This window comes from Mus caroli, chromosome 12, assembly GCF_900094665.2.
Source record: "Mus caroli chromosome 12, CAROLI_EIJ_v1.1, whole genome shotgun sequence".
In the NCBI taxonomy this organism is placed as follows: domain Eukaryota; kingdom Metazoa; phylum Chordata; class Mammalia; order Rodentia; family Muridae; genus Mus; species Mus caroli.
Genome location: NC_034581.1, coordinates 53,259,301 through 53,282,757, shown reverse-complemented (window position 1 = coordinate 53,282,757; position 23,457 = coordinate 53,259,301). Strand labels below are relative to the sequence as shown.

The following is a 23,457-nucleotide window of genomic DNA, read 5'->3' as shown; positions in this document are numbered from 1 at the left end:
AAAAAAAAAAAAAAGAAAAGGAGGAAAGTGAAAACCATTTTCAAGGGCTGCAAGATGGCTTAATGGGTATAGGCACGTGCTGCCAAGTCTGATGACCCGGGTTTGATCCCAGTGACCCATGTGGTAGAAGAAAAGCCATCTAACATCCCTATGTGTGTATGCATGTGCGCACACATACACACACACACACATATACACCACATACTACATACTATGCACCACATATATACAGACATACATATATACATACATACATACATACATACCATTTTCACAGAAGAATGTGGAATATTATTTTGGAATTTTATTTTCCAAAAATATAGAAGTCTAAATGGCAGTCCTAAACTTTGATTTAACCATATGTTTTCAACATAGAAAAACATGTTAATGTATGATATTTAAATTACAGTCTCAATACACCTAATAATGCTTCTGTTTACAGATGACCATTTATACAGTGATAATCCCATAATCTTATATCACCTATAGATGCCATAACAACATTAGTTTCTATAAGAATACCTCATGACTATCACATCAAAACAAACTTGTCTAATAGTGCCTCCTATAGAATTTATCCGACCATTGACTGAATCATGGCATACAGTAGAAATAAATTCATATATATTTCATATCACCTTTCTTAAGAGCTATCCCAATTTCATTGAAATGAAATAAGACGCCTCACATATTGTTTAATAAGTATGTTTTTCAATGTTTGTCCACAATAGCAACAAAAACAATTGAGAACTTGAGAGATGCTCCCGTGGTTAAGAATGTCTACTTCAGTTGCAGAAGACCCAGGTTGGGTTCCCAGCCACCTGTATCAGGCAGCTCACAAACAGTCATAGCTGTAGTTCCAGAGAACTGATGGCCTCCATAGACACTCTACACACATGTGATGCACATAAACTCATACAAGCACACACACATACCTATAAATACAGATAATAAATCTTAGAAAAAACTATCTTCTGTCACCACAGTTTGTTTGTTTGTTTGTTTTGTTTTTTGTCAAGCACTACCCAAAGGCATGTATTGTGGATCATCTAGAAGACCACACAAGGACCCACACTAAAGTAGTAAGAAAACATGGCTTCTGATGTTCCAGACAGGCAAGGGTTGACAATGGCCTTCTGAGCCATGTGGTAACCTCTGAGTTCCTTCTGTGTATGGTTGCTCAGAAATCACAGGGTCATCTCTCTGGTAGTTTACAGTGGAACTGCACCACTTTCACAGGAACTGCCACAATTTAAGGTGCCAGTTCATTTGAATGTGGAGCCACAGTGCCTTTCCAGGTGCCTTTTTGGTGAATTACATCAGCCATTCTACACAGGGACTAACCCTATTTAACAAGAATAAAGATGGCATAGTACTTCCTTGTAAAATACATTTGTTGGTAGGTTTTCTTATACTCAGCATTTCCACCAATGCATAGAGAAGTATTTACATACAATATGTACCTATGTGTTCTGGATTTCCCAAGTAAACATCATATATTCATTATAAATTATTGGGGCATTCCTATTTCATTGGCATTCAGTTTGCATTATATCCACTGCCCTTCTCGTCCATCAAGGATTTAAAACTGTCAGTGACTGTGTATTCTGCTACAGGGCTTATAAAATATAATCTTTCCTTCTGTGTGGCCCAACCAGTGACAAAAGTATGCAATAGCAAATCAGACAGTGAACCAAAGCTCATTTCTCTGTAGTGCAAGTTGTGTATTATGAAGGGCGGTTACATTATGTAGCTATCAACACTAAGTGATGTGCACTTAGTCCATCCAGCTGAGTAAACAACCTAAAAGCTAAAATGGATCTAGAAAGCCATCTGACAAGCACCTGAAAATTATCCCTGAATGACAGTCACAACCACACCAGGGGGCAGAGCCTAAGACAAGGTCTCCTCAGTTTCCTACACCAATAGACAAAGGAAAATGAGCCAGGATGCTCTGTAGAAGGAACGCTTTCACTTTCCTGGAGACCGGTCTGCCACAACATCCTATGGTCTAAAGCTCTTGCTTAAGCCCCAGCATGGCACTTGTCCAGTCGGAAGATTTAGCAGAATATCTACATTGCTTTTGGGTGTTCGTTGAGCTATAAGTTGTCAAGAATCAGCTGTCATCTATGTCCCAGTATAGGGGAATTCCAGGACCAGGAAGCAGGAGTAGATGGGTTGGGGAGCAGGGTGGGAGGAGGATATAGGGAATTTTCGAAACTAGGAAAGAGGATAGCATTTGAAATGTAAATGAAGAAAATATCTAATAAAAAAAAGTTGTTTCAAACAAACAAAAGAATCAGCTGTCATGTATATAAAGAGCATTAATAGTTTTCCTGAAATAAATGTTAGCATATGAATAAAACGTTATGTGATCACTCTCTGGAGGTGCTTGGTTTAGTGTCTGCTCTGAAGCACAGACACAGAGGCCCATTGCATTTGCAGTAATCACACATGTGACCAGATACAAATGAATCACTAATACTTCCAAACACTGAAAACTGTGGTTTGCAGAGTTAAAGACTTAAAAAATAGCTTATGCAAATATCAAAATAGTATAATAAACGTATCCTGGTAGCAAGCGTTTGTGACATATAGCCAAGTAATAAATATAAAATACAAAGGTGGCTTTCTCATTAAGATCTAAAAGTTCACATTAGTGCAACACTCTTGCTGATTAAATTGGGCAATAAGTAGGAGATTCAGTCTAAGGAATGCTGTCTCCTGGCAACCACGAGTGTGAAAGCTGGAAATATGCAAAGGATGCTTCAAATGGCTTCAACTTCATGAGTTCAAAGGTCAATGTACTAACATTTAAAGGTTTATTACTTTTATAAAATGCTCCAAGCATATATATATATATATATATATATATATATATATATATATATATGCTACCAAAATTGTCAAAGTAAGTCCCATATTTATAAGCCATGCTTCTATAGTGTAAGTATGTTACCAAAATGGTCTTTCTAAAACTATATAATCATTAAACATCCCTTGTTGTTAAAGCTCAGTCAAACTGTGAAAACTCAATACATGGTGATTAAAACTCTGAGCTATCCGGTCTTTACTCCTGATTTAAATTCCACTTTTATTAGAGAACAATGGAGGGCCTAGAGAGCTGATGAAAGTTGGGTATTTGGAACTGCAGAGCAGTATCAGCTTTAGGAGGGCTTTGCTGTTCTATCTCAACACTACACTTTATAAAGACATGACATGATTCTAACACAGGGAGACTGGCTGACTAATGGCTGTTAAACAGAAACGGGTTTGAGAGAAGTTCTGCATGTTTCAGATGTTGACTGAATGCAATGATCTCAGACATTTTGGTCTACACATGTCCACCAAAGTAAACCCATCAGTCACTGTTCCATTCCTTCTTAAGAATGACAAGTACTTAAGAAGATGGATTGCACAAAGATCGGTGCATCAAAATAGAGAAAACTGTGACTGCATACAATGAAAGGTCGGAGACCAGGTCTTTAACCCTGAGGCATCTGCAGAATGCATAACTGCTATAGTACTTTCTTCTTACAATAAAGAACTTACCTCCTCGTGAGGAGATGTAGCTGTGCCTCTGCACCCAAAGGAGGAATATAAGTATGTCAGTTTTCCTACTAATTCAAACTCTAGTTTAGTCTCTTAAACTGTGTATTTGCACAGACTTGCCTTTATAATTTACAAACCATCCCAATTTAAGCCTCCAAAGGAACGGTAATTCTTTCCCTTACCAAAAGTGATGCTATAAACTATTATTCAGCACTAACATTGTGCTCATATTAAAATCTGTGCAGTTTCTCTGAAGGTTGTGCATCACTGTTGTTATTTCCAACTGTGCTTGTCTATAATAGAAAGAGCTAACTCTAAAGTATTGTATTTTTATACAGTTTAATATATTTTGTAGACATTTTCTTGGATTCTTTTCGGTAGTTTTAGATATACAAATACGTTTTATTGGTGCAAAATTTTCTTGAAAATATTTTTAAAACACCCTCTTTCCCAGGAAATGAGCTTTCTGAACAAATTATTTTCTGCCTAGATATGTCAAGCTATGCACACATTTGTCATTTTGTGTATACTCTTGAATCAGATATACATCTTCAAAGCCATGATATAAATATGTATTTGTGAATTGGTACAAATCATTTTTTAAAAGGTACAGGAGAGCTACTGATGCAGTCCCCAGAACTATACAAGGAATTCTTTCTATGCCTACCCACATTTTGTAACCTATCACAGGCACCATTCCCCCCACCCTCCCCATTCCCTTCCGCCTTCAGTTTTGGGGCTATAACTGGCTATGTCTTCTGACTCCTCTTGCCTCCCCTTTGACAATAATGGTGCTCCATACCTGTGGTGGCACGTGGCAGTAGCTTGACAAAGGCTCACACTAGTCTTGCTCATCAGTGCAGCTTGTTTAAAATCCTAAAACAGTTTTATAAGACCTTGTTATTTTTGTCATGGGTTTCTCTTAAAACTTCCTTCTAACTTTGATTCTGCATAAGAATACATACGCATTAAAACAGATCTCTTCCTAAAGCTTCGCCTTTCAATCACATCCAATGAGAGTGGATAGAGCAAGTAACAAGATCACTATTAACACCCTGAGTTTATGGCACTCGCACCTACCTTAAGAACTGGGACTTTTCCTGCANTGCTGCCCTGTGCTATGCAGAATCTCATGTACTTCCTTTTGCTGCATATACCACTAGAAACTTCCCTTCTCAGACAGAAGAGGAAATTCCCCTGGAAAGAACCCTTGGAATTATATGACTTGTGAACAGTTAGGCACCAGGCCAGTAAGTGCTAACAAAGCACTGTATGTTGATTAGTTTTGTCTGAACCTACCTTTGGAATGGAATACACACTTCTTGAAGAGGGTATATGCTCTGGTAAGGATCCAGATGCCATTGTAAAGTTAAGCAAAAAAAAAAAAAAAAAAATCCAGAATCTCTAACTCTAGGGTGTAAAACTTGAAGGACCTAGGGAAAAGGTTGCTTCAAAAAATTGAAAGTGCTGAGTCTGCAGTATGAAGATCTGAAGGAAAAGGCATGGGAAATGTTCCTGATGCATCATAAAGTATCATTCATCTCTCAAGCATTGCAGCCTGGATGCTTCCTGATCAAGCTGTCCCTGGGAAGGTAAGACAGCCACCACTATCTCTCTAGTGAGATGCCACAGAATATCAGTTCTCACACCACAGAAGCTTTTAGTCAATTGATCCTTTATTGTTTCTTTCTCTGCATCATTTATATGTTTAATTTTTAGTGGCTTGTTTTCCTTACACAAAGGAAGGATCACTATTTTGTGTTTTTGTGTGTTTTATTATACATTTTTGTTATCCATATCATTATACTTGAAGTATGTTTCTTCATCAGAACATATTTCATCTAGTATATTCTAGATGATATTCTATATCAGAATATACTAGATATTTTTCAAAATTCCCAAATGATATTCTATTCTTTTATTTGTTTTATCTTTTTTGACCATTCCTAGTTAATATAACTATTGACATCTTTGGATGGAGTCTAATAATTTATTACTTATTTTGCTAGTATGTTTCTTTATCCCACTTCCAAATTTATTTTGAGGTCTTTTAATATTTTTAATATCCTATTTCAATTATTCAGTTTATTTTTGACTGAAAGATCATATTCAGTCAGAAATTTGGATTAAAGAAGGTACAGGTATGTTATGTGCATAGGGACAGCATGTGTATTGGCCCTGGGCAGGAAGGGAGGTAGGTATTACCAGGGAATAGCAAAAGGCCAAAGTGGAATGGCTTCAGTGTAGAAAAGAAGACTGAAAGTAAAGTCTGAAGTGAGCATCAGTCACATCAAGTTGGGCCTTGGTTTTAGTGATGAAGAGTTCAGGTTTTATTGTGTGGGATGGGCCATTGCAGGCTTGGAGCAGAGGACTCACTTCATGTCCTTTATGTTTCAACATGGTCTTTTGGTACTGGGTGGAGAATGTTGGTACAAGGGTAAGGTGTAACCTACTTCCGCACACTAGGAGACAGTGTACTGAGTAATCCTATTCTGAGATCTGAGTTCAAATCTGACTTCCTGGTTGAGGAGGAAACAGCAATTAGGAAAACTGGCTTAGTTCAAAATTTATTTCAGTGATAGAATGAGCTAGACTTGTTAATGGGTGAAGTGTATATAAGAAAAGAAACAAGTCAAGAGTAATTCTCTCTTGATTCTCCCAAACATTAAAACTGTCTATAGTGCTTCAGCCTCGTCTGAAAGAATATGGCATTTATAATCTAGTGAGACCTGAGTTCAGATATTGCCATTCAAAGATCTTATTTAACCTCTTTTGGATAGTCATTTCCTTATCTCTAAGTTAAAATTGTAAATTTTACACCACTGTTTAAGCTGGTGTATAGCAAAGAATGACTTCATTCTATAAAGTTATATGGATGTAACAAATATATAAACCGCTGACACTCAACTGCAAAGGAATATTCTATCTTTGTCTTGTTTCTACATTTTTATTACAAAAATTACTGTCAAGTTGTACTAATGGTTAAAAGTGAGATCTATAAACCATATCGATTCTGAAATGGAATCATTTGAAAACTACCTGTTTCTTTCCAAGATGTCTTCATAAATTCCAACTCTAAGGCCTATCCTTAAAGACCTAGAAGGCTATTCTCAGTAGCCCATTCTGCACAGCTCTGTCCTGTCCTGTTTGAAACGTATTTAATTTGACAAATTTCAACAAAAGGAAAAATTGAGAGTAAGAAAGAACATTGCAGAGCAGAGTAAATTATGTACAAATAATTTTACCAAACAATTGGATTTTCTATGTACTTCTTTGGGGAGGTAAGAGCCTTAATTAAAAAACCATTAACCATCAGCTGTAATCAAAGTGAAGGGGAAAGTACTTAGGTCTTATAAAGATTCTTACTAACACTGTCACTCATTGATACTGCCCTTCTGTAGCAAGGAATACTAATGTGGAGCTGTGACGAAAGGATGGACTATCTAGAGACTGCCAGGGATCCATTCCATAATCAGCTTCCAAACGCTGACACCATTGCATACACTAGCAAGATTTTGATGAAAGGACCCAGATATAGCTGTCTCTTGTGAGACTATGCCGGGGCCTAGCAAACACAGAAGTGGATGCTCACAGTCAGCTATTGGATGGATCACAGGCCCCAGATGGAGGAGCTAGAGAAAGTACCCAAGGAGCTAAAGGGAACTGNAACCCTATAGGTGGAACAACAATATGAACTAACCAGTACCCCGGAGCTCTTATCTCTAGCTGCATATGTATCAAAAGATGGCCTAGTCGGCCATCACTGGAAAGAGAGGCCCATTGGACTTGCAAACTTTATATGCCCCTATACAGGGGAACACCAGGGCCAAAACAATGGGAATGGGTGGGTAGGGGAGGGGGGGAGGGTATGGGGGACTTTTGGGATAGCATTGGAAATGTAATTGAGGAAAATACGTAATAAAAAAATTTTTTTTAAAAATTAAAAAAAATAAAAAGATGCATGAGATCAAACAGCTCATCCGGCCACAGGCACAGGAAGGCTCACCTCTAGTGCAAAGCCATACTGCTTCAGTTCAGTATAGATGAGTCCACGGTTAATGACGGTATTTAATGCTATGTTTTCTCCAGCATCAAGAAGCAGCACAATTCCATAATCTCTTAAAGCCTAAAACAGAAAACATGCACTTATAGCCAAGGTACAACTCTCTACAGCCTTGCTTAGTCCACTGCCCTGGACCACATATGCTTCCACCCAGAGCTGGATCTCAGAATCCACTCTGGAATGTGACATGGCCTATCTATGCTAGATTTGATATGGCTAGTGCTGCTTTTAAGTAAGTACTCACTGTGCCTGTGGTTCACATGCCATCTGCTTGCCACCCATGAATACTCCTATGCATTGCATAATTTAGAAGAAAGGACACCCTTAGCCCTGCCCCCACAATGAATACTTTCTCCAAATAACATACTCACAGGAATACAAACTGGAGATCACTGTTTGAAATTTAAATTCTTTTTAGCATGTTACTGCCTTCCTCACTGAAGTCTAAACTGCAGGAGGCAAGTGTTTAATCTTTTCACCACCTTGAATTGAGCAACAAGCATTCTGCTTTCATATGCAGGCACTTGGTAAGTTTTAATCAAATGAATGAACCAGAGACCAATGAAAGGGATCACAATAAGACTGAAGAGGGAAACAGGGAAATCCAACATATGTTGTAAGCATACTGATTGTTTTTACAGCTCTAACTAAGCTCAAAGAATTAATCTAGTGAGAATGCATCTTTTACTCTTATTGTTTTCCACTGACTGAATAGACAGAGCTTCATTGATCTCTCCTCTGCCCTAAGTATTAAGGAGCCAAATTCTTCTAAATCATTATAATGGCTATTTTGTTCAAAAGAGCCATATGGTTGGTCAGACAAGGGTCAATTCCTGTATGACTTTAGTGTTGGCTGACTCAAAAATGACAAATAAATAAAATCTAACTTTCTGCTCATCTGTCCTTCTCTCCTATTTCCTGGCACAGGTATCTAAACAATATGTACGGCTAGAAATTATATATATATATATATATATATATATATATATATATATATATATATATACTGTGGCATAAATATAAATAATGCTAGGCCTATATAAATATTTAGTAATACTTGAAGAACCACCACACTGTTGACCACACCTTATCTGACTCATTCTTTCCAAAGACCCACAGAATGTAAGATGGCCTAGCAATCTATCAGGCAGCTGAACACAAGGAAAGATTTCACAGAAGCCAAGCATGGGTGGTGGAGATGGGAACACTGAAGGTGCTTTCTGCTGCGCTCTACTTTTTAGGTTTTCCTTTTGTTTTCTTGCTCCTTGAGAGAGTGTCATACCATGTACTATCTGGTCAGAATATGCTTTGATACCACATTAGTCTTGAATTCCTGATCCTTATGCCTCAGATCTCTAGATTCTGAAATGACTGACATTTTCCAGAATGTCTAACCTAAAAGTTTTGGTTAAGAATGAGAGAGCCACAGCCTTCTCTGAATTTATATCATCAGTGGCTATTACTAGATCCTGAGTTTAAGAAAAGTTTCCTAACTTGAAGTCTCTCTCCTCAGCCACCAAACTGAAATATTAAAATTTCAATACATATTTTAGACTCCACTGACAAATACAGCAGGAATGTGAGGTCAAATGTGCATATAAAAACACCATTGAAATTTATTTTAGAACTTCTGAATCAGCTAGCTTGACAGATTGCCAGAGATATAGCTCAGTGGTTAAAAGGACTGGCTGCTCTTCCAGAGAACGCTGGTTCAATTCCCAGTACCCACGTGACAGTTCACAACCATCTGTAACTCCAGCCTCAGGGAATCCAATTCTTCTTACTGTGGGCACTGCAGGAACATAGTGCTCAGACTTACGTACAGGCGAGACACTAAAACAACTTACAATAATAATAACAACAAAATAAAGGCTGAAGTCAGTCTAAAAAAGCCCTTTGCCACGTGTTCACAAGGCCAACATACCAGAGCACTTGTAAAAGCAGATGTGCATAATACAAATTCTCCACTCTACTGCTTCCAGCACTGTAGCAACCGTGACCTTTCTCTACCCTTGGCCCACTATCACCCTTCGAACTGCCTTTTATTACCTTAATAAGCCCACTCTTTTCCTTCTATTATCTACACGTGTGTCTGCCCAGTCCTTGCCCGGGGACACAGAAACCTGGAAATCCCAGTGGTCCTCACCTTCCTTCAATCTCTGCCTAGAATTGAAATGCCTTGCTTATGTATCGGTAAGAATCTAGCCCAGTGCTTGTCATACAATAAGCCATAAGTGAGAGGTAAGGGTTACTGTTTTCATGATTATAGAATAGTAGAGTCAAAATCCACCAGGCTGTTCTAAGGCTATGTGAACACCTGCTGAAAGGGGGACACTGAAAATCTGAAAGTCAGCCTGGTAGAACCATTGCATGTATAAAGCCCTCCTCTATGGGTGCTGAATAAAGAAAACAAGCATGTAGCTTGTCCTCTGCCTGTCTAACTTCCACTGTCTGGAATCTGACAAGCCAGTTGATTCAGAAATTCCAAAATAGATTCCAATGCCTATTTTTGTCCAAATATAATTTTGTAACTTTTCAGAGGGGGTAAAATACAGCAAACATGAAAAGAAAAATCTCTTTAGAGATTTTACTTGATTCAAATTCATTGTATTTCTTCATCTTTGTGTTTCAATAATACATATTTCAATTTTGGTGTTGTTTAAGTACCTGTACTTGAAGATGACAGTGACTGCTTTTTAAGTTATTAAAATTTCCAAAAAAAAAAAAAACCCAAAAACAAAACAAAACAAAAAACCAATTCACCATGATTAGATTTTAGGAAACTATCCATAAAGAATGCACATGCATGTTACCTCAGTGATGGAAGGGATGTTGAGAGGCAGGTGAAGGAAAGCAAGGGGGGAGGAGGTGACACTTTGAAATGACATAGTATTCAATCCAGGGTCAGAGGGCTTCACATAGCTACCTAAGGACTGTGAACCCAGAAACAAACAAATGTGTGACTGCCAGGGCAGGTTTCTAATTCCAGATGTGACTTGGATGAGTTCTGTGGACTCTCCCTCCTGACATTTCATTGTCTGTAAAATGAGCAGATGAAATGCTCTGGGGTACAGGCACCTTGAAAATCACCAATATTTACAACTCTGTTTTGTTCTCATTTATTCAGGTTGTTTTGCATGTTCTTCATTAACCAGGAATTGGTTTTTCCACACAACTGAGATAACATACAGGAGTTCCTTCCTTGCCCAGCCTACTGTTTGGCAGGCACTGGGGGGGGGGGGGGGAGTAAGGTATCCTCAAAGACACCTGTTTTGTAGGTCCCTTCTAATGATCCTTTAATTGGCTACTCAAATCTTAACAATTGCCTTGTTAAAAATTAATTATGCATTTGTCTACATTTCTAGAGGAAGACAAACTTGCTGGGCTAGCTCTTAGGAATGTTGCATTCTTCTGTGTGGACTATTTTTCTCAACCTCTGTCTCCTCTGTGATTTCTAAATCCACAGATGCTCTAAGCAGATTTGGATAAGTTTCACAGAGACTGAGGAGTGTGTCTGCTTAGGACAATGGGAATGTGGAGTCTACAAGAGCATCCGCCCCTGCAGAAGTGAGGAGGGGAAGACCAGAAGATACAGAGGAGAAGAAGCAAAAGTAAGGGACAGAACACAAAGAACTTACAGGTAGGTGATCACAGAGCTAATTCTCATTGAAATCAACCATACTGATGAAGGGTGAGACAATGAACATGAAGATTAGAAAATACAGAGTTTAATGGAGAAATAGGGTTGTTGCCGCACCATATTTTTTAAGACATGGTTAGGCCTATAAACCCAAGTGCAAATCAACAAATTTCTGTCAACAGCCCCTGCTGGTGGATCCCATTACTCTGTACTCTTTACTACCTATAGAGTCTCAGAATTCTACAACAAACACCATCGTGAACTGCTCTAGCTTGGGTCCAAGTTTTAAGAGAGTATTGCCAGTGATCACTTCTATAAAATCCTGTATAGTAGTGTTATCAGTAAAACATTTATTCAGATGATACTGACAGAATGGATCCTAATTTATGCGGGCATTTAAATAGTTATACTAGCATTATAGAAGGAATTGATGGTGCAGAAACTGCGTAAGGTAATTTTGCGCTAAGAAAAAAGTCAATTGTATTTGAAATGGTTCTTTGTAGTTTCTTGAGTCTTATGTGTGTATTTCCATAGATGTTATTTTTCAAGACTATAGCTGAGATAAAGAAGAAAGTACAGGTGCTTTAAACATGCTTACAAGTGCTTAACCATGTTGCTTATAAAATAATGCTTATTGATTGCTTTTCTAATTTAAGAAGCCACTGAATGCATGTTGTTTTAAATCTGTCATTGACTAAAATGGCTACTTACCATCTGATGCTCCCCTATCTTGGTATAGCACAGGGCTCTGTTATAATATGCTGTGTAATTGTTCTTGTCCATCTTGATAGCTGTAGATAAATCTGTAATACCTAGCTTGTAAGTCTGCAAGGAGAAAGAAAGCGTGAGCCGGATAAATCATAACAGGCAAGTTGAGCCATAAAATAAGTATGCAATTCTATTAGTATTTGAAGCATTTGAGATTTAATGTGTCTTCTTTCTAAATTAATACTATGAAGCTAATCTTCCACATAGTTCATTAAGAAGATCTTGGTAGGGATTCTGACAGTTCGTTCACCTACAGATAAAATTAAGGAAGTCAGCAACTTAAATTGAAGCAATTATGGGCTAGAGGGCTGGCTCAACTGTTGAGAGCACTGGGCTACTATGCCAAAGGACCCAGGTTCAATTTCCAGCACCCACAACTGACAACTGCCTGTAAGTTGTAATCTAGTTCCATGAGATCAAGCACCCTCTTCTTGTATACACAGGCACTGTACTCAGATGGTACACAAACATAAATGTGGGCAAACATTCATACAAATAAGTTAAAAATAAATAAAATCTTGAAAAATCGACTTAAGCAATTGTTACTGGTGTTGCTATATGGCCTGGAGAAATGATACTGGTTGCATGAGAGTTCACATTCCTCTGGTGAACACTAAAGGCCTGACTGTCTTCTGCCACTCATACTGCTACATGGCCACATTCTCCACTCACACTTCTGCATCCCTTCCATTCTTCTCTAATATCTCACATCATCACGTGAACATGAACTTTCATGGAATTGATACATAATGCTTGTACATGCCTTTGCTTTAGGTGATAAAAGTATCCCATGTGCGGAAATAATAAAGAAATGTCAAAGATAAAATCAGGGAGAGATAAATCATTTCACACAGCATCAGTTATTCATAATTTTTTGCCCAGGAATTTCCATTTAGGAAACTCAAACAATTAATATGGTCCCAGAATTTATAAGTGTGTTACTCAAATGAATAGTAAAATATAGAAACATCTCAAATATCCTACCATCAAGTAATTAGATATAAGTAATGCTGGATTGGAGTATTATGTATCGTATAGCCAAAGATTATGTCCAAAGAACAGGGAACACCATGATTATATAAATACCATAATCTCACTTCATGTAGTTGAGGGAAAGTAGAAAGTGAGTGAGCTCTTAACAACCCTAGAAGCTTCCACTCTACACCCTTAGTAACCCAGGCAGGAGCGGCTTACTCTGTTGTAGTATTTCAGAACTCCTCTGCAGATGTAGGCACGCACACTCTCAGGGTAAAGTTTGATGGCCTCGTTACAGTTCAGAATGGCTTTGGAGTATCTGCCCTTTAAACCATAATAAGCTACCCGGCTTAAATATGCCTGTTCAGAGAAGGGAGAAAGCAAGATATACAATTTAGTAAACTCTTCAGTTCTACCATAATATATAGAACCTCAAACAAATCTATGGTACCTAAAGACAATATTAAAATATAGCTTTTCCAATTTTTTCATTAAAAAGTTAAACATGGAGCATGGCTGAAATAATTTAATCGAGATCAGGCCTATGGCTACCACTTGGATTCAGTGATTGTTAGTGTGTGGCCCACTGTTTGCTTTCTCTATTTTTCCCCTAAGCTATCAGAAAGCCAGTTGCATTCACCATATTTCTTCACTACATTTCCTCAAGTATGAGGCTCCTGTGAAAAAAATACCTCACCCTACATAACTACACCACCATTATTTACCTAGAAGGGTTACTAATATTTCCCTAAAATTATCTAGTATTTAGTCAACTCAAATTTAATTTAAAATCAAGAGCAAGTTAAATTTCATGTACTGAATTTTGTGTCCCTGAAGTGTATTAGAAGGCAAAAATCCATGTGATATGAAAGCAAGAAACTTATAAATTTTATAGCATATCATTGAAATTGATAACAAATAAATCAATGTATTTGACATAGTTACATATATTACAAGTCTCAAAATATTATACAAATGTAATATTAATGTTAAAATACATGAATATTTTTGTTCCAAAGAATAAAAAAAATGTGGGTTATCAAAATATACTTAATTGGTATCAGATATGACAACATGTATCTGTAATCTCTACACTTGAGAGGCAGAGGCAGAAATATCAGGAGTTCAGGACCATTCTTTGCTACATAACATGAAGAAGAGAAAGAGAAGAGGAGAGAGGGAAGTAGGGAGTAAGGGAGGGAGGGAGAACTGAGAAAAGGAGAGAGGGGGATGTGAGGGAGGGGAGGAGGGAGGGGAGGAGGGGGAGAAAGATAAAGACAGAGACAGAAAGACAGAACCAACTCCTTTTATTAGAAATCACATATAAGCTATCTAATAGTTTCACCCAAACTAACATATCCCCCAAATTACTGATATCAGTTCTTTCAATACCTGGTAATGTTTGGGATTTAGGATAAGTGCCCGATTAAAGTCCAGAATTGAGTTTTGCTTGTTGAGTTTTACTTTACAAAGTCCCCGATGATAAAAGGCTTCTGCAAATTCAGGATTTGCTTTCACGGCTTTTGTAAATGATTCAAAAGCCTGGAAGAATATGTTTATGCACATACACTTAGTGACAGAATACATGAATTTAGAAGATTAGCAAAGTATGGTACTGTTATTGAAAAGCTTCACTTGAATTTTTAGGGGTTGGGGATAGTATTTAAAATTAATTTTCCCAAAGATCCTTGTGGAACAAACAAGTATGATCTTTGGAAATAAGTCAGACTTATAATTAAAAGTCTCGTTATTTTCAGACAAATATCTACATAATTCATCTTGTTAAGCACAGTACTTTGAAGTTTAGTTTCAATCATTAATTTAGTGATTTCATTAACTCAAAAAATCACAGGCATCAGTGTTCAGTTCTCCATGATTTTCCAAGAACTATAGCAGATATATAATTATGAAGTTTCAGGATAAAAGGATGCCACAATTCTCCAATGTATGTAGTCATCTTAACCAACTTAAATCTGATTTGAATTCTTCAGTTATCAATAAGGATCATCAAAGAACGTTCTAAGCATTAACTGTTTCATCTACAGCACATTGAAACACTCAATTTAATGATTTATAATTTAATAAATCAAGTTAGTGAGGTGATGTTATTTTGCTACAATAATTTCCTACAGTTAGACTTATTATTTTGGTGAGAAATAGGTATTATCTTTAAAATGTTATTGACAAGTTAGTATCAAATAAAATGTTCTGATATTTAATTTAAAACAATTCATGGGAAGCAGGAGTGCAGACTGCCTGTTACAAGCTAAGCTTTAGAAGTAATGTTAGTCAGTTCACTTCTTACATTATTGAGGGCTGTACTCAGAAACAGAACTCAATGCAAGCAATCAATCAGTTTGGAGAGTTCCAAATGATCTCTGCTTCTAAACATATAGACACCATTGGCTCCTACATCCCTTCCTCCTTTTCTTCTGTGGGGGTGGGCAGAGGGTTCTCCTGGCTCCACCTAGTGTTTGGCTGTGACTCTCTACAACTACTTCCTTTAGTCGCTGCCTGGGTCTTTAGTCCTGTTTGGTTCTATTGTGGGTCTATAAGCTGTCCTGCCTCTGGTTCCTGACCATCCAGGCAGTGTCAGGTGTGGGCTCCCTCTTATGGCATGGGCCTCAAGTTGAATCAGTCACTGGTTGGTCACTTCCACAAGTTCTGTGTCACCATTACCCTAGCAAATCTTGCAGGCAGGACATACTGTAGGGTGAAGGTCTTGTGTCTGGGTTGATGTCCCAGTCATACTGCTAGGAGTCTGCCCTGGTTTTGGAAGATGGCTAGTTCAGGCTCCATATCTCTCATTACTAGCAGACTTTGCTAGGGTCACTCTTGTAGATCCAGAGAGTTTCCACTGCACTAAGTTTCTATATTGTCTACCAAATATCCCCTTATTCCAGTCATCTCTCCCAGTATTCTGACCCTACATCCTTTCTACCAACCCCTCCCTCCCTGATCCCTCCTGCTTCCATCTCCACCTCTCCCAAACCACCTGCAAAATTTATGCTATTTCACCTTCCCCGGGAGACTGTGTTCCATCTCCTTATTACTTACCCTCGATGAGTCTATGGATTGTAGCATGGTCATCTTTTACCTAATAGCTAATATCTACTTATAAGTGAGTATATAGCATGTTTGTTTTTCTGTGTCTGCACTACCTCATTCAGGATGTGTCCCACCGAATCAACTAAGCAAGGCTTATAGGGGCTCACAGAGACTGAAGCAACACGGACCCTATACAGATCTCAACTAGGTCCTCTGCATACACATTATGGTTATGCAGTTTCGTGTTCTTGAAGGATTCCCAACAGTAGGAGTGAGGGCTTCCTCTTATTCTTTTGCCTGCCTTGGGGGCCCATTTCTTCCTACTGATTACCTTGTCTAGCTTTGATATAAGGGTTGTGTCTAGTCCTATTGCAACTTGATATGCTATAATTGGCTGCTATATCCTATGAGACCTGATTTTTTTTTCTGAATTGGAGGAGGAGTGGGTCTTGGGAAGAGAGTAGAGGTTCTGAGAGGAGAGAAGGGAAATTGTAGTGGGGATGTAACGTACAAGAGAATTACAAGGAAAAACAGAGCTAAACACACAGATACCATTTGAAAATTGCCTTCCTCCATGTAACAAAGACCCAGGTTATACAGACACTCTGCTGAAACACTAGTGGCAACTGGTCCTTTGTCAGAAAATGTGTACAGTTCCAATGCCTTCTTAAATAGTCTCACAGACTCCTATAAGAATAAAAACAAAGACAAGGGATGAAGCAAGTAGTTTTTTACTGACTGTTTGTTCAACATCATAACCTTAAAGGTAAAGAAAACTCAGAGCACACAAAAGCTCTGCCCTCGTGTCATACAAATGCACACAGATCTGGTAAGGTCACAGATGTTGTCCTTATACAACTGGAGGGCCCATCCCTCAGAGGATGAACCCAACAAGTTCTCCCCCAGGGGCCATCAGGTCTGAAGCAGACTTACATGTATGGATTTTAGAAACTAGAACTTCTAAATTCAAACACCAGACTTAAACTTGTAGGCTCTTTACTAACTAACAATCACCTTGTTATTTCTCTGACTGGAGTACTGGAAAGTGAGTAGTCAATACAAGTATTGATGATACCTGATACCATTTCATTCNCCCCCCCCCCCGTCTGTTTGTTTTACTCTTAATGGGGTTCAGCTAGTTCTAGAAAAAAAAAGCTTTCATCAAACGTTACCCACATAAATTTAATAAAAATAGCTTAATTTTCCAGATGTTATTTACTGATTGGCGAATCATCATATGCATCTAACATGAACGTCAGGTTCAAACACTGTTATCCTACTTTCTAAACTAGAGTGAACTGTTAAAGCGGCCATGGGATTTATTAACTTGGATATGCTGTCTTCATGACTCCTCTTTAGCATTTCCTGCGTGTTTACAAGCCATCTCAACGTCCAGTCTTCCATCCGCACCAGAGAACTCCCCCAGTTCTCTATACCCGACACAGGGGAGCACAGAGATTCACCCTTCTATCTCCATCTTTCTATCTCTTATCTGTCTCTCTATCTCTATCTCTGTATCTCAATCTCCTGTCTATCTCTCTATCGCTACCTATCTGTCTCTCTATCTTTCTGTCTCTCTATCACTATTTATATACTGGTTTCTGGAGAAATAACGTTCTTGAAAACTTTGAAGACCTTTGAAGACTCATGCATTCTACGGGTGCTCATTCCCTCCATTAGACAAAGCCACACCCATTCATTTTTCTGCGCAATTCCTGCTATAGTTTAGCTACTGCTGTAATCCCTAAAGAACAACATCCATAAACTCCTGGAAGTCCTCTGACCTGGTTATATTTTACAAAACATAGTCTTAAATATCTTACAAAGTCTACATCACTGCTTAGTTTAAAGCTGCTGCCCCATTTTTATCTATTTGTTACAATGATAATATAATTCTAGATGATAAGATTTGTATTATTTTCCTATTTCTATAAAGGAAACATAGTGCCTTTGAAACAGCATACATTTGACATGATTCCTTAGTGAGGGGGCTGTGCATACATTAACTGAGTCTTCTGACTTATGCTCCTTAGGCCAAAAAGTGCTAGTTGGGTGGTATTGCCATCTGATAGCTTAAATAGGGAAGTCTCTTCTTCCAAGATCACTGGGGTTGTTGAAAACCTTTTATTTCCCTATGACTACGTGGCAGAGAGTATTGACTTCTAGTTGGGAGATCCTGAGCTCCTATAGCCCATAGCATTTCCAGGTCTTGGGACCATCTCCATAGTCAGTTACTGACAAGTACAGCTCTTTGCTCTGTCAAGGCTAGCGGGACAAATCTCTCTCCAGACTTCTACTCATAAACATTATATAATGTAACATGATTATGGGCAGCATAGCATCCTATCACCTTTGTGTGTGTGTGGAGGGGGGGGTCTACTAGTAAGAGCAAATGACAGGTTCCACTTACAGTATGGTCCCAGAATGGCACAGTATGTTAGGCATGCAATATGGTCTGCCACAAGAAGATAGATGACACATTTATCTGGTGTCAAGTGAGGAAGTGAAGGAAATTAGCATAGAAAAATGCCCAAGATTTGATACTTTTAATGATAACAAAAAAGGTTGTTAATTGGAGAAATAACAAAGTGACAAAAAACAGAGAGGCATGATTCTAATTGAATGACAGATGTTAGAAGACATGCTATGTTTAGCATTGAGACATTATGCATTATACAGCTGAATCAAAATACTACATGGTGTCCATTAATATGTATATCTCTGATGGCTTATGTGTGCTAAACTGAATTTTTAAATTTTAGTAACCTTTTTAAAGCTTATCATAGAAAAAGTACAGGAAGGAAGGTCCAAGTGAGGAAGCTTGAATCTCACATAGAAGGGGGAATAAAATGGTCATAAGAGGTGGATGGAGGGAGGGAACTAGGAGGAAGCGGGAATGGAGAAGGGAATGAGGGATTCAGAATTGGGTATGGGGAGGGACAGGAGAAATGGCTAGATGACCATGAGAATGAATGGGAATCTGCAGCTGACAGGGGTGAGGAGGTGAGGGCATCTCCAGGATGAGACAGAGACCTGGGATAAGGGAGGCACCCAAGAATCAATGGGTGTGACCTTAGCTGTGACTCACTATATTGAGGATATAGAACCTGAAGAGGTCACCTCCTATAGCTAGACAGGAACACCAGTGGAGTGATAGAGACACCAACCCATCCACAAAACTTTCAACCCAAAATTTATCCTGTCTATAAGGAATGCAGGCACAGAAATGGAGCAGAGGCTGGGGGAATGGCCAACCAATAACCAGCCCATCTTGAGGCCTATCCCATGGACAAACACCAATCCCTGACACTATTAATGAAACTCTGTTATGCTTACAAACAGGAGCATGTTGTCCTCTGGGAGGCTCTACCCAGCAGCTGACTCAGACAGACACAAACACCTACAGCCAGGCAGTGTATAGAATGTAGAGACTCTTAACAAAGAATAAAGAGGAAGGACTGAAGCCCCAAAGAGGATAAAAACTCCACAGGAAGACCAACAGAATCAACTCTCCGGGATCCTTGGGTCTCTCTGAGCTTAACCACCAACCAAAGAACAAACACAAATGGGCTGGATCTAGATATACAGCTTAGTGTTCATGTGGTCCTGAAAAACTAGAACAATGGACTATCCCAAAGCTGTTGCCTGTGTCAGGGATATGTTCTTCTAGCTGGGCTGCCTTGTCTGGTCTCAGTGGGAGAGGAAGAGCCTAGCCTCGCAAAGACTTGAAGTGCCATGGATGGTGGCCTCAGTTTTCTCAGAAGAGAAGGAGGGAGGGGGAATGACTGTGGGAGGGGGTGGCCAGGTGTGGGGCAGTAACCAGGATGTAAAGTGAATAAGTAAAAAAAAAAAAAAATTAATTAAATTTAATGTAAAAGAACATTTATAAACAAGACAAAACTAATCACCTGAAAGTGACTCCATAAGTAGACACACCCAAACACACCAAGGAGGACTGTTCATCCAAAGGCATAGTCGAACAAGCCTCAGACGATGAGACGACGCAGCACGCAGGTTAGGGTCAATACAACTGATTTTTAAAACACATAAAGCACCTTCTGGTCCCAGGCGCTGCAGGAGCCATGGATTACCATGGAGACATGGCCAAGTCCAAGAACCATACCACACACAACCAGTCCCACAAATGGCACAGAAATGGCATCAAGAAACCCCAGTCACAAAGATACAAATCACTTAAGGGGGTTGACCCCAAGTTCCTGAGGAACATGCGCCTTGCCAAGAAGTACAACAAGAAAGGCCTGAAGAAGATGCAGGCCAACAATGCAAAGGCAGTGAGTGCGTGCACAGAGTCCATCAAGGCCCTGGTAAAGCCTCAGGCCATCAAGCCCAAGATACCAAAGGACCCCAGCTGCAAACTCAGCCTCCTGGCTTTCATCACTCACGCCAAGCTTGGGAAGCAGATTTGAAGCTACACGGCCAAAGGTCAGAGGCTCTGCCAACCAAAGCCCAAGGTTCAAACCAAGGCAGAGGTCAAAGCTCCAGCTAAGGCCCAGGCTTCAGCTCCAGCCCAGGCTCCCAAAGATGCCCAGGCCCCTGTGAAGGCCCCATAGAAAAGGCTTCTATCCACCAATGTGAAGACAGATGGACTGCTGTGACACACCTACACACACACTATTTGCAGATGACCAGTGTTCTATGCTGTTGTTATAAATAAACTTGAGGCAAGAGAAAAACATACATAAATAAATAACACATAAAGCAGTAGGAAGAAGATGACAAAGGCTGGTGTAGGAAACTCTGACAGAAAAGAAAGTACAAATGACTGCTAGACATAAAATAAATTATCCTCATCCTGACACTCAAGCCCAGAGGCATGGACAGAGCACAGAAGGCATCAGTTCCTGTCCACAAGGCTGCCAAACAGAAAGGCCTGGAAAATCCATTTCCATTTGAGTCAACAGAAGCAGATAGAAGAGTAACCTGGCATAACATTAGAGAACAGGTTCACAAGCCAGCAACCCACTCCTGAGACTATATCGTGAAACAGGACATGCAAAAAACTATTTTCAGCAGCTCTGTTCTGGAAGGAAGGAAGGAAGGAAGGAAGGAAGGAAGGAAGGAAGGAAGGAAGGAAGGAAGGCAATCTATTGGCTAATAGATAGATAAATAGCATAAGTACAGATATAGTTACAAGTATATGAATAATTCATAAATAAATGCTACCATTTTATTCTGTAAAAATAATTAAATGCAATCTATGGTGATTTGAATAGGTGTGGCCTCCATAACTCAAATGTTTGAATACTTGATCTATAGGGAGTGGCACTATCACGAGTGGCCTTGTTGAAGTAGGTGTGGCCTTGTTGGAGGACCTGAGTCATCGGGTGTGTAGGCTTTGAGGTCTCCTATGTTCAAGCTATGCCTAGTATGGCACACAGTCATCTCCTATTACTCAAGATATAGAATTCTCAGCTCCTTCTCCAGCACCATGTCTGCCTGCACACTGCCATGCTTCCTACCATGATGATAATGGACTAAACCTCTGAAACTCTAAGCCAGCCCCAATTAAATGTTTTCTTTTTCAAGAGTTGCCTTGGTCATGGTGTCTTTTCACAGCAATAGAACTGTAACTAAGACACCATCCTTAAGTATAAGCATGAATTCTATTACAAAGTTTAATAAACATCAATCTGTCCATTGTCAGACTTTTTACCTTGATTCTCTTGGCCTTCATTTGGGCTTTTGCCAAGAGTGCATAAGTGGAGATGTCTGGTTTACTGGCTATGACCCCTTCCAAGATGTGAATGGCCTTGTCATGGTTTTCACAAAATGAGTAAATGAGTGCTTCCTGTATCGGGGACATCTCAATGACACCTAAAAGCAAAGGAAAAATTAATGATACCCTTGCTGGGAATGATATATCAACTAAAACCTCTTATTACCATAAAATAAAGCATCACTACAGTTACAAACCCAAAAAAGTAAAAGTATGAGCTGCTATATCATATAATGAGCTTTCTCACAAAATTTATTAGTTAACTATGTAGATGGGAAAACTGAAGTTTCAAATTCTACCTTTCAAGTGAATTGTTTATCATCTCAATATCTATATATACATTAATATATATATTAATATATATTATATTATATTATATTATATTATATTATATTATATATATAAAACAAATAGTACCAAAACTTGGGGAAGTATTTCTTTCTTTAATGTTTTTATTGTGAGTTAGTGTTATTTACCTTTGTTCATTTCTGCTACTTGATAAATGGTGAATTTTGCTAGATCATAACTCTTCATCATAAGAAGAAACTGCCCTCTGGAAGAAATAATGGCTTTTACTCTAAGCAAGTAAAAGGTAACGATCTTGTTGAATTTTAAAACTTGTACTTGGATTTTAAAACTTGTGCTCGATTTGTCCCTTGACAATTTCATGCATGTATAAAACACATTCTGATTACTGTTACCCCCACATTCTTCTCATCTCCTTCTGCCCCTGTTTTACACATACCCCTCCATTCCTGAAGCCTGTCTCACACTCAGTCTTTCTTTGCTTTGTTGTTCTTGCTGCTGTTGCTGTTGTTTTAAGACTCACAGACTTTAACTAACTAGCATCCTCTATGTGACCATGAGTTTAGAACTCATGGAAATGTGGGTTCCTAGGTTGTGTACCCAACTGAAGGAAATGACTGCTCTTTACCCTGCCCCCAGATCATGATTGACTGTCAATAGGCCTAGTCTTATTTGGCTCAATGCAGGCAACCACATCTGCTATGTCATACTCAGAAGACAGCATGACACAGACCTTCTCCTTACCTCCCAGATCTTAAATTCTTTCTACCTAGCTCTTCCATGATAACCCCTGAATCCTAGAGGGATTGATGTGAATGTCTGCTCAGAGTTAAGCACTCACTCATCAAAAGTAAGAATTCTGAAGTTTATAATGCTGCATAATGTTTTACAATTGTAAAACATTCAACCATATACATAAATGTACATAAAATCAAATTTTAAATTAAATTAAATATAGTCGCTTGTTTGTTGTTTGTTTTTAGTGTTTGGTGCTTTGAGGCAGGGGTTTTCTATGCAATGCTGGCTGTCTTGGAACTTGCTGTGTAAACTGAGCTGTCCTTGAACTGAGAGATCTGCCTGACTCTCTCTCTCTCTCTCTCTCTCTCTCTCTCTCTCTCTCTCTCTCTCTCTCTCTCTCTCTCTGCCTATCTCCCTCTCACTCTCTCTCTACCTCCCTCTCTCTCCCTCTCTCTCTGCCTCTCTCTCTCTTTCTCTGCCTCTCTCTCTCTGCCTCTCTCTCTGCCTCTTTCTCTCTGCCTCCCTCTCTCTGCCTCCCTCTCTCTGCCTCCCTCTCTCTGCCTCCCTCTCTCTGCCTCCCTCTCTCTCCCTCTCTCTCTCTGCCTCTCTCTCTTTCTCTGACTCTCTCTC

At 39.0% G+C, this 23,457-nt stretch overlaps 1 protein-coding gene and 1 pseudogene across 8 annotated transcripts in view; one reads left to right on the top strand and one right to left on the bottom strand.

Moving 5' to 3' along the window:
* The window catches only part of Ttc6 (tetratricopeptide repeat domain 6), a 173,422-nt gene that overhangs the window by 15,659 nt on the left and 134,306 nt on the right, over window positions 1–23,457 (bottom strand). For all 8 annotated transcript variants that reach the window (XM_021179231.1, XM_021179236.1, XM_021179237.1 and 5 more), the window contains 8 exons: window positions 22,260–22,336; window positions 21,721–21,881; window positions 16,599–16,733; window positions 14,391–14,540; window positions 13,218–13,358; window positions 11,967–12,080; window positions 7,559–7,678; window positions 4,355–4,428 (listed from right to left, as the gene is read on the bottom strand). In XM_021179231.1, the coding sequence (XP_021034890.1) occupies window positions 4,355–4,428; window positions 7,559–7,678; window positions 11,967–12,080; window positions 13,218–13,358; window positions 14,391–14,540; window positions 16,599–16,733; window positions 21,721–21,881; window positions 22,260–22,336 (972 nt within the window). The remainder of the gene's footprint in view (window positions 1–4,354; window positions 4,429–7,558; window positions 7,679–11,966; window positions 12,081–13,217; window positions 13,359–14,390; window positions 14,541–16,598; window positions 16,734–21,720; window positions 21,882–22,259; window positions 22,337–23,457) is intronic.
* Window positions 20,147–20,617, top strand: LOC110307034 (annotated as a pseudogene).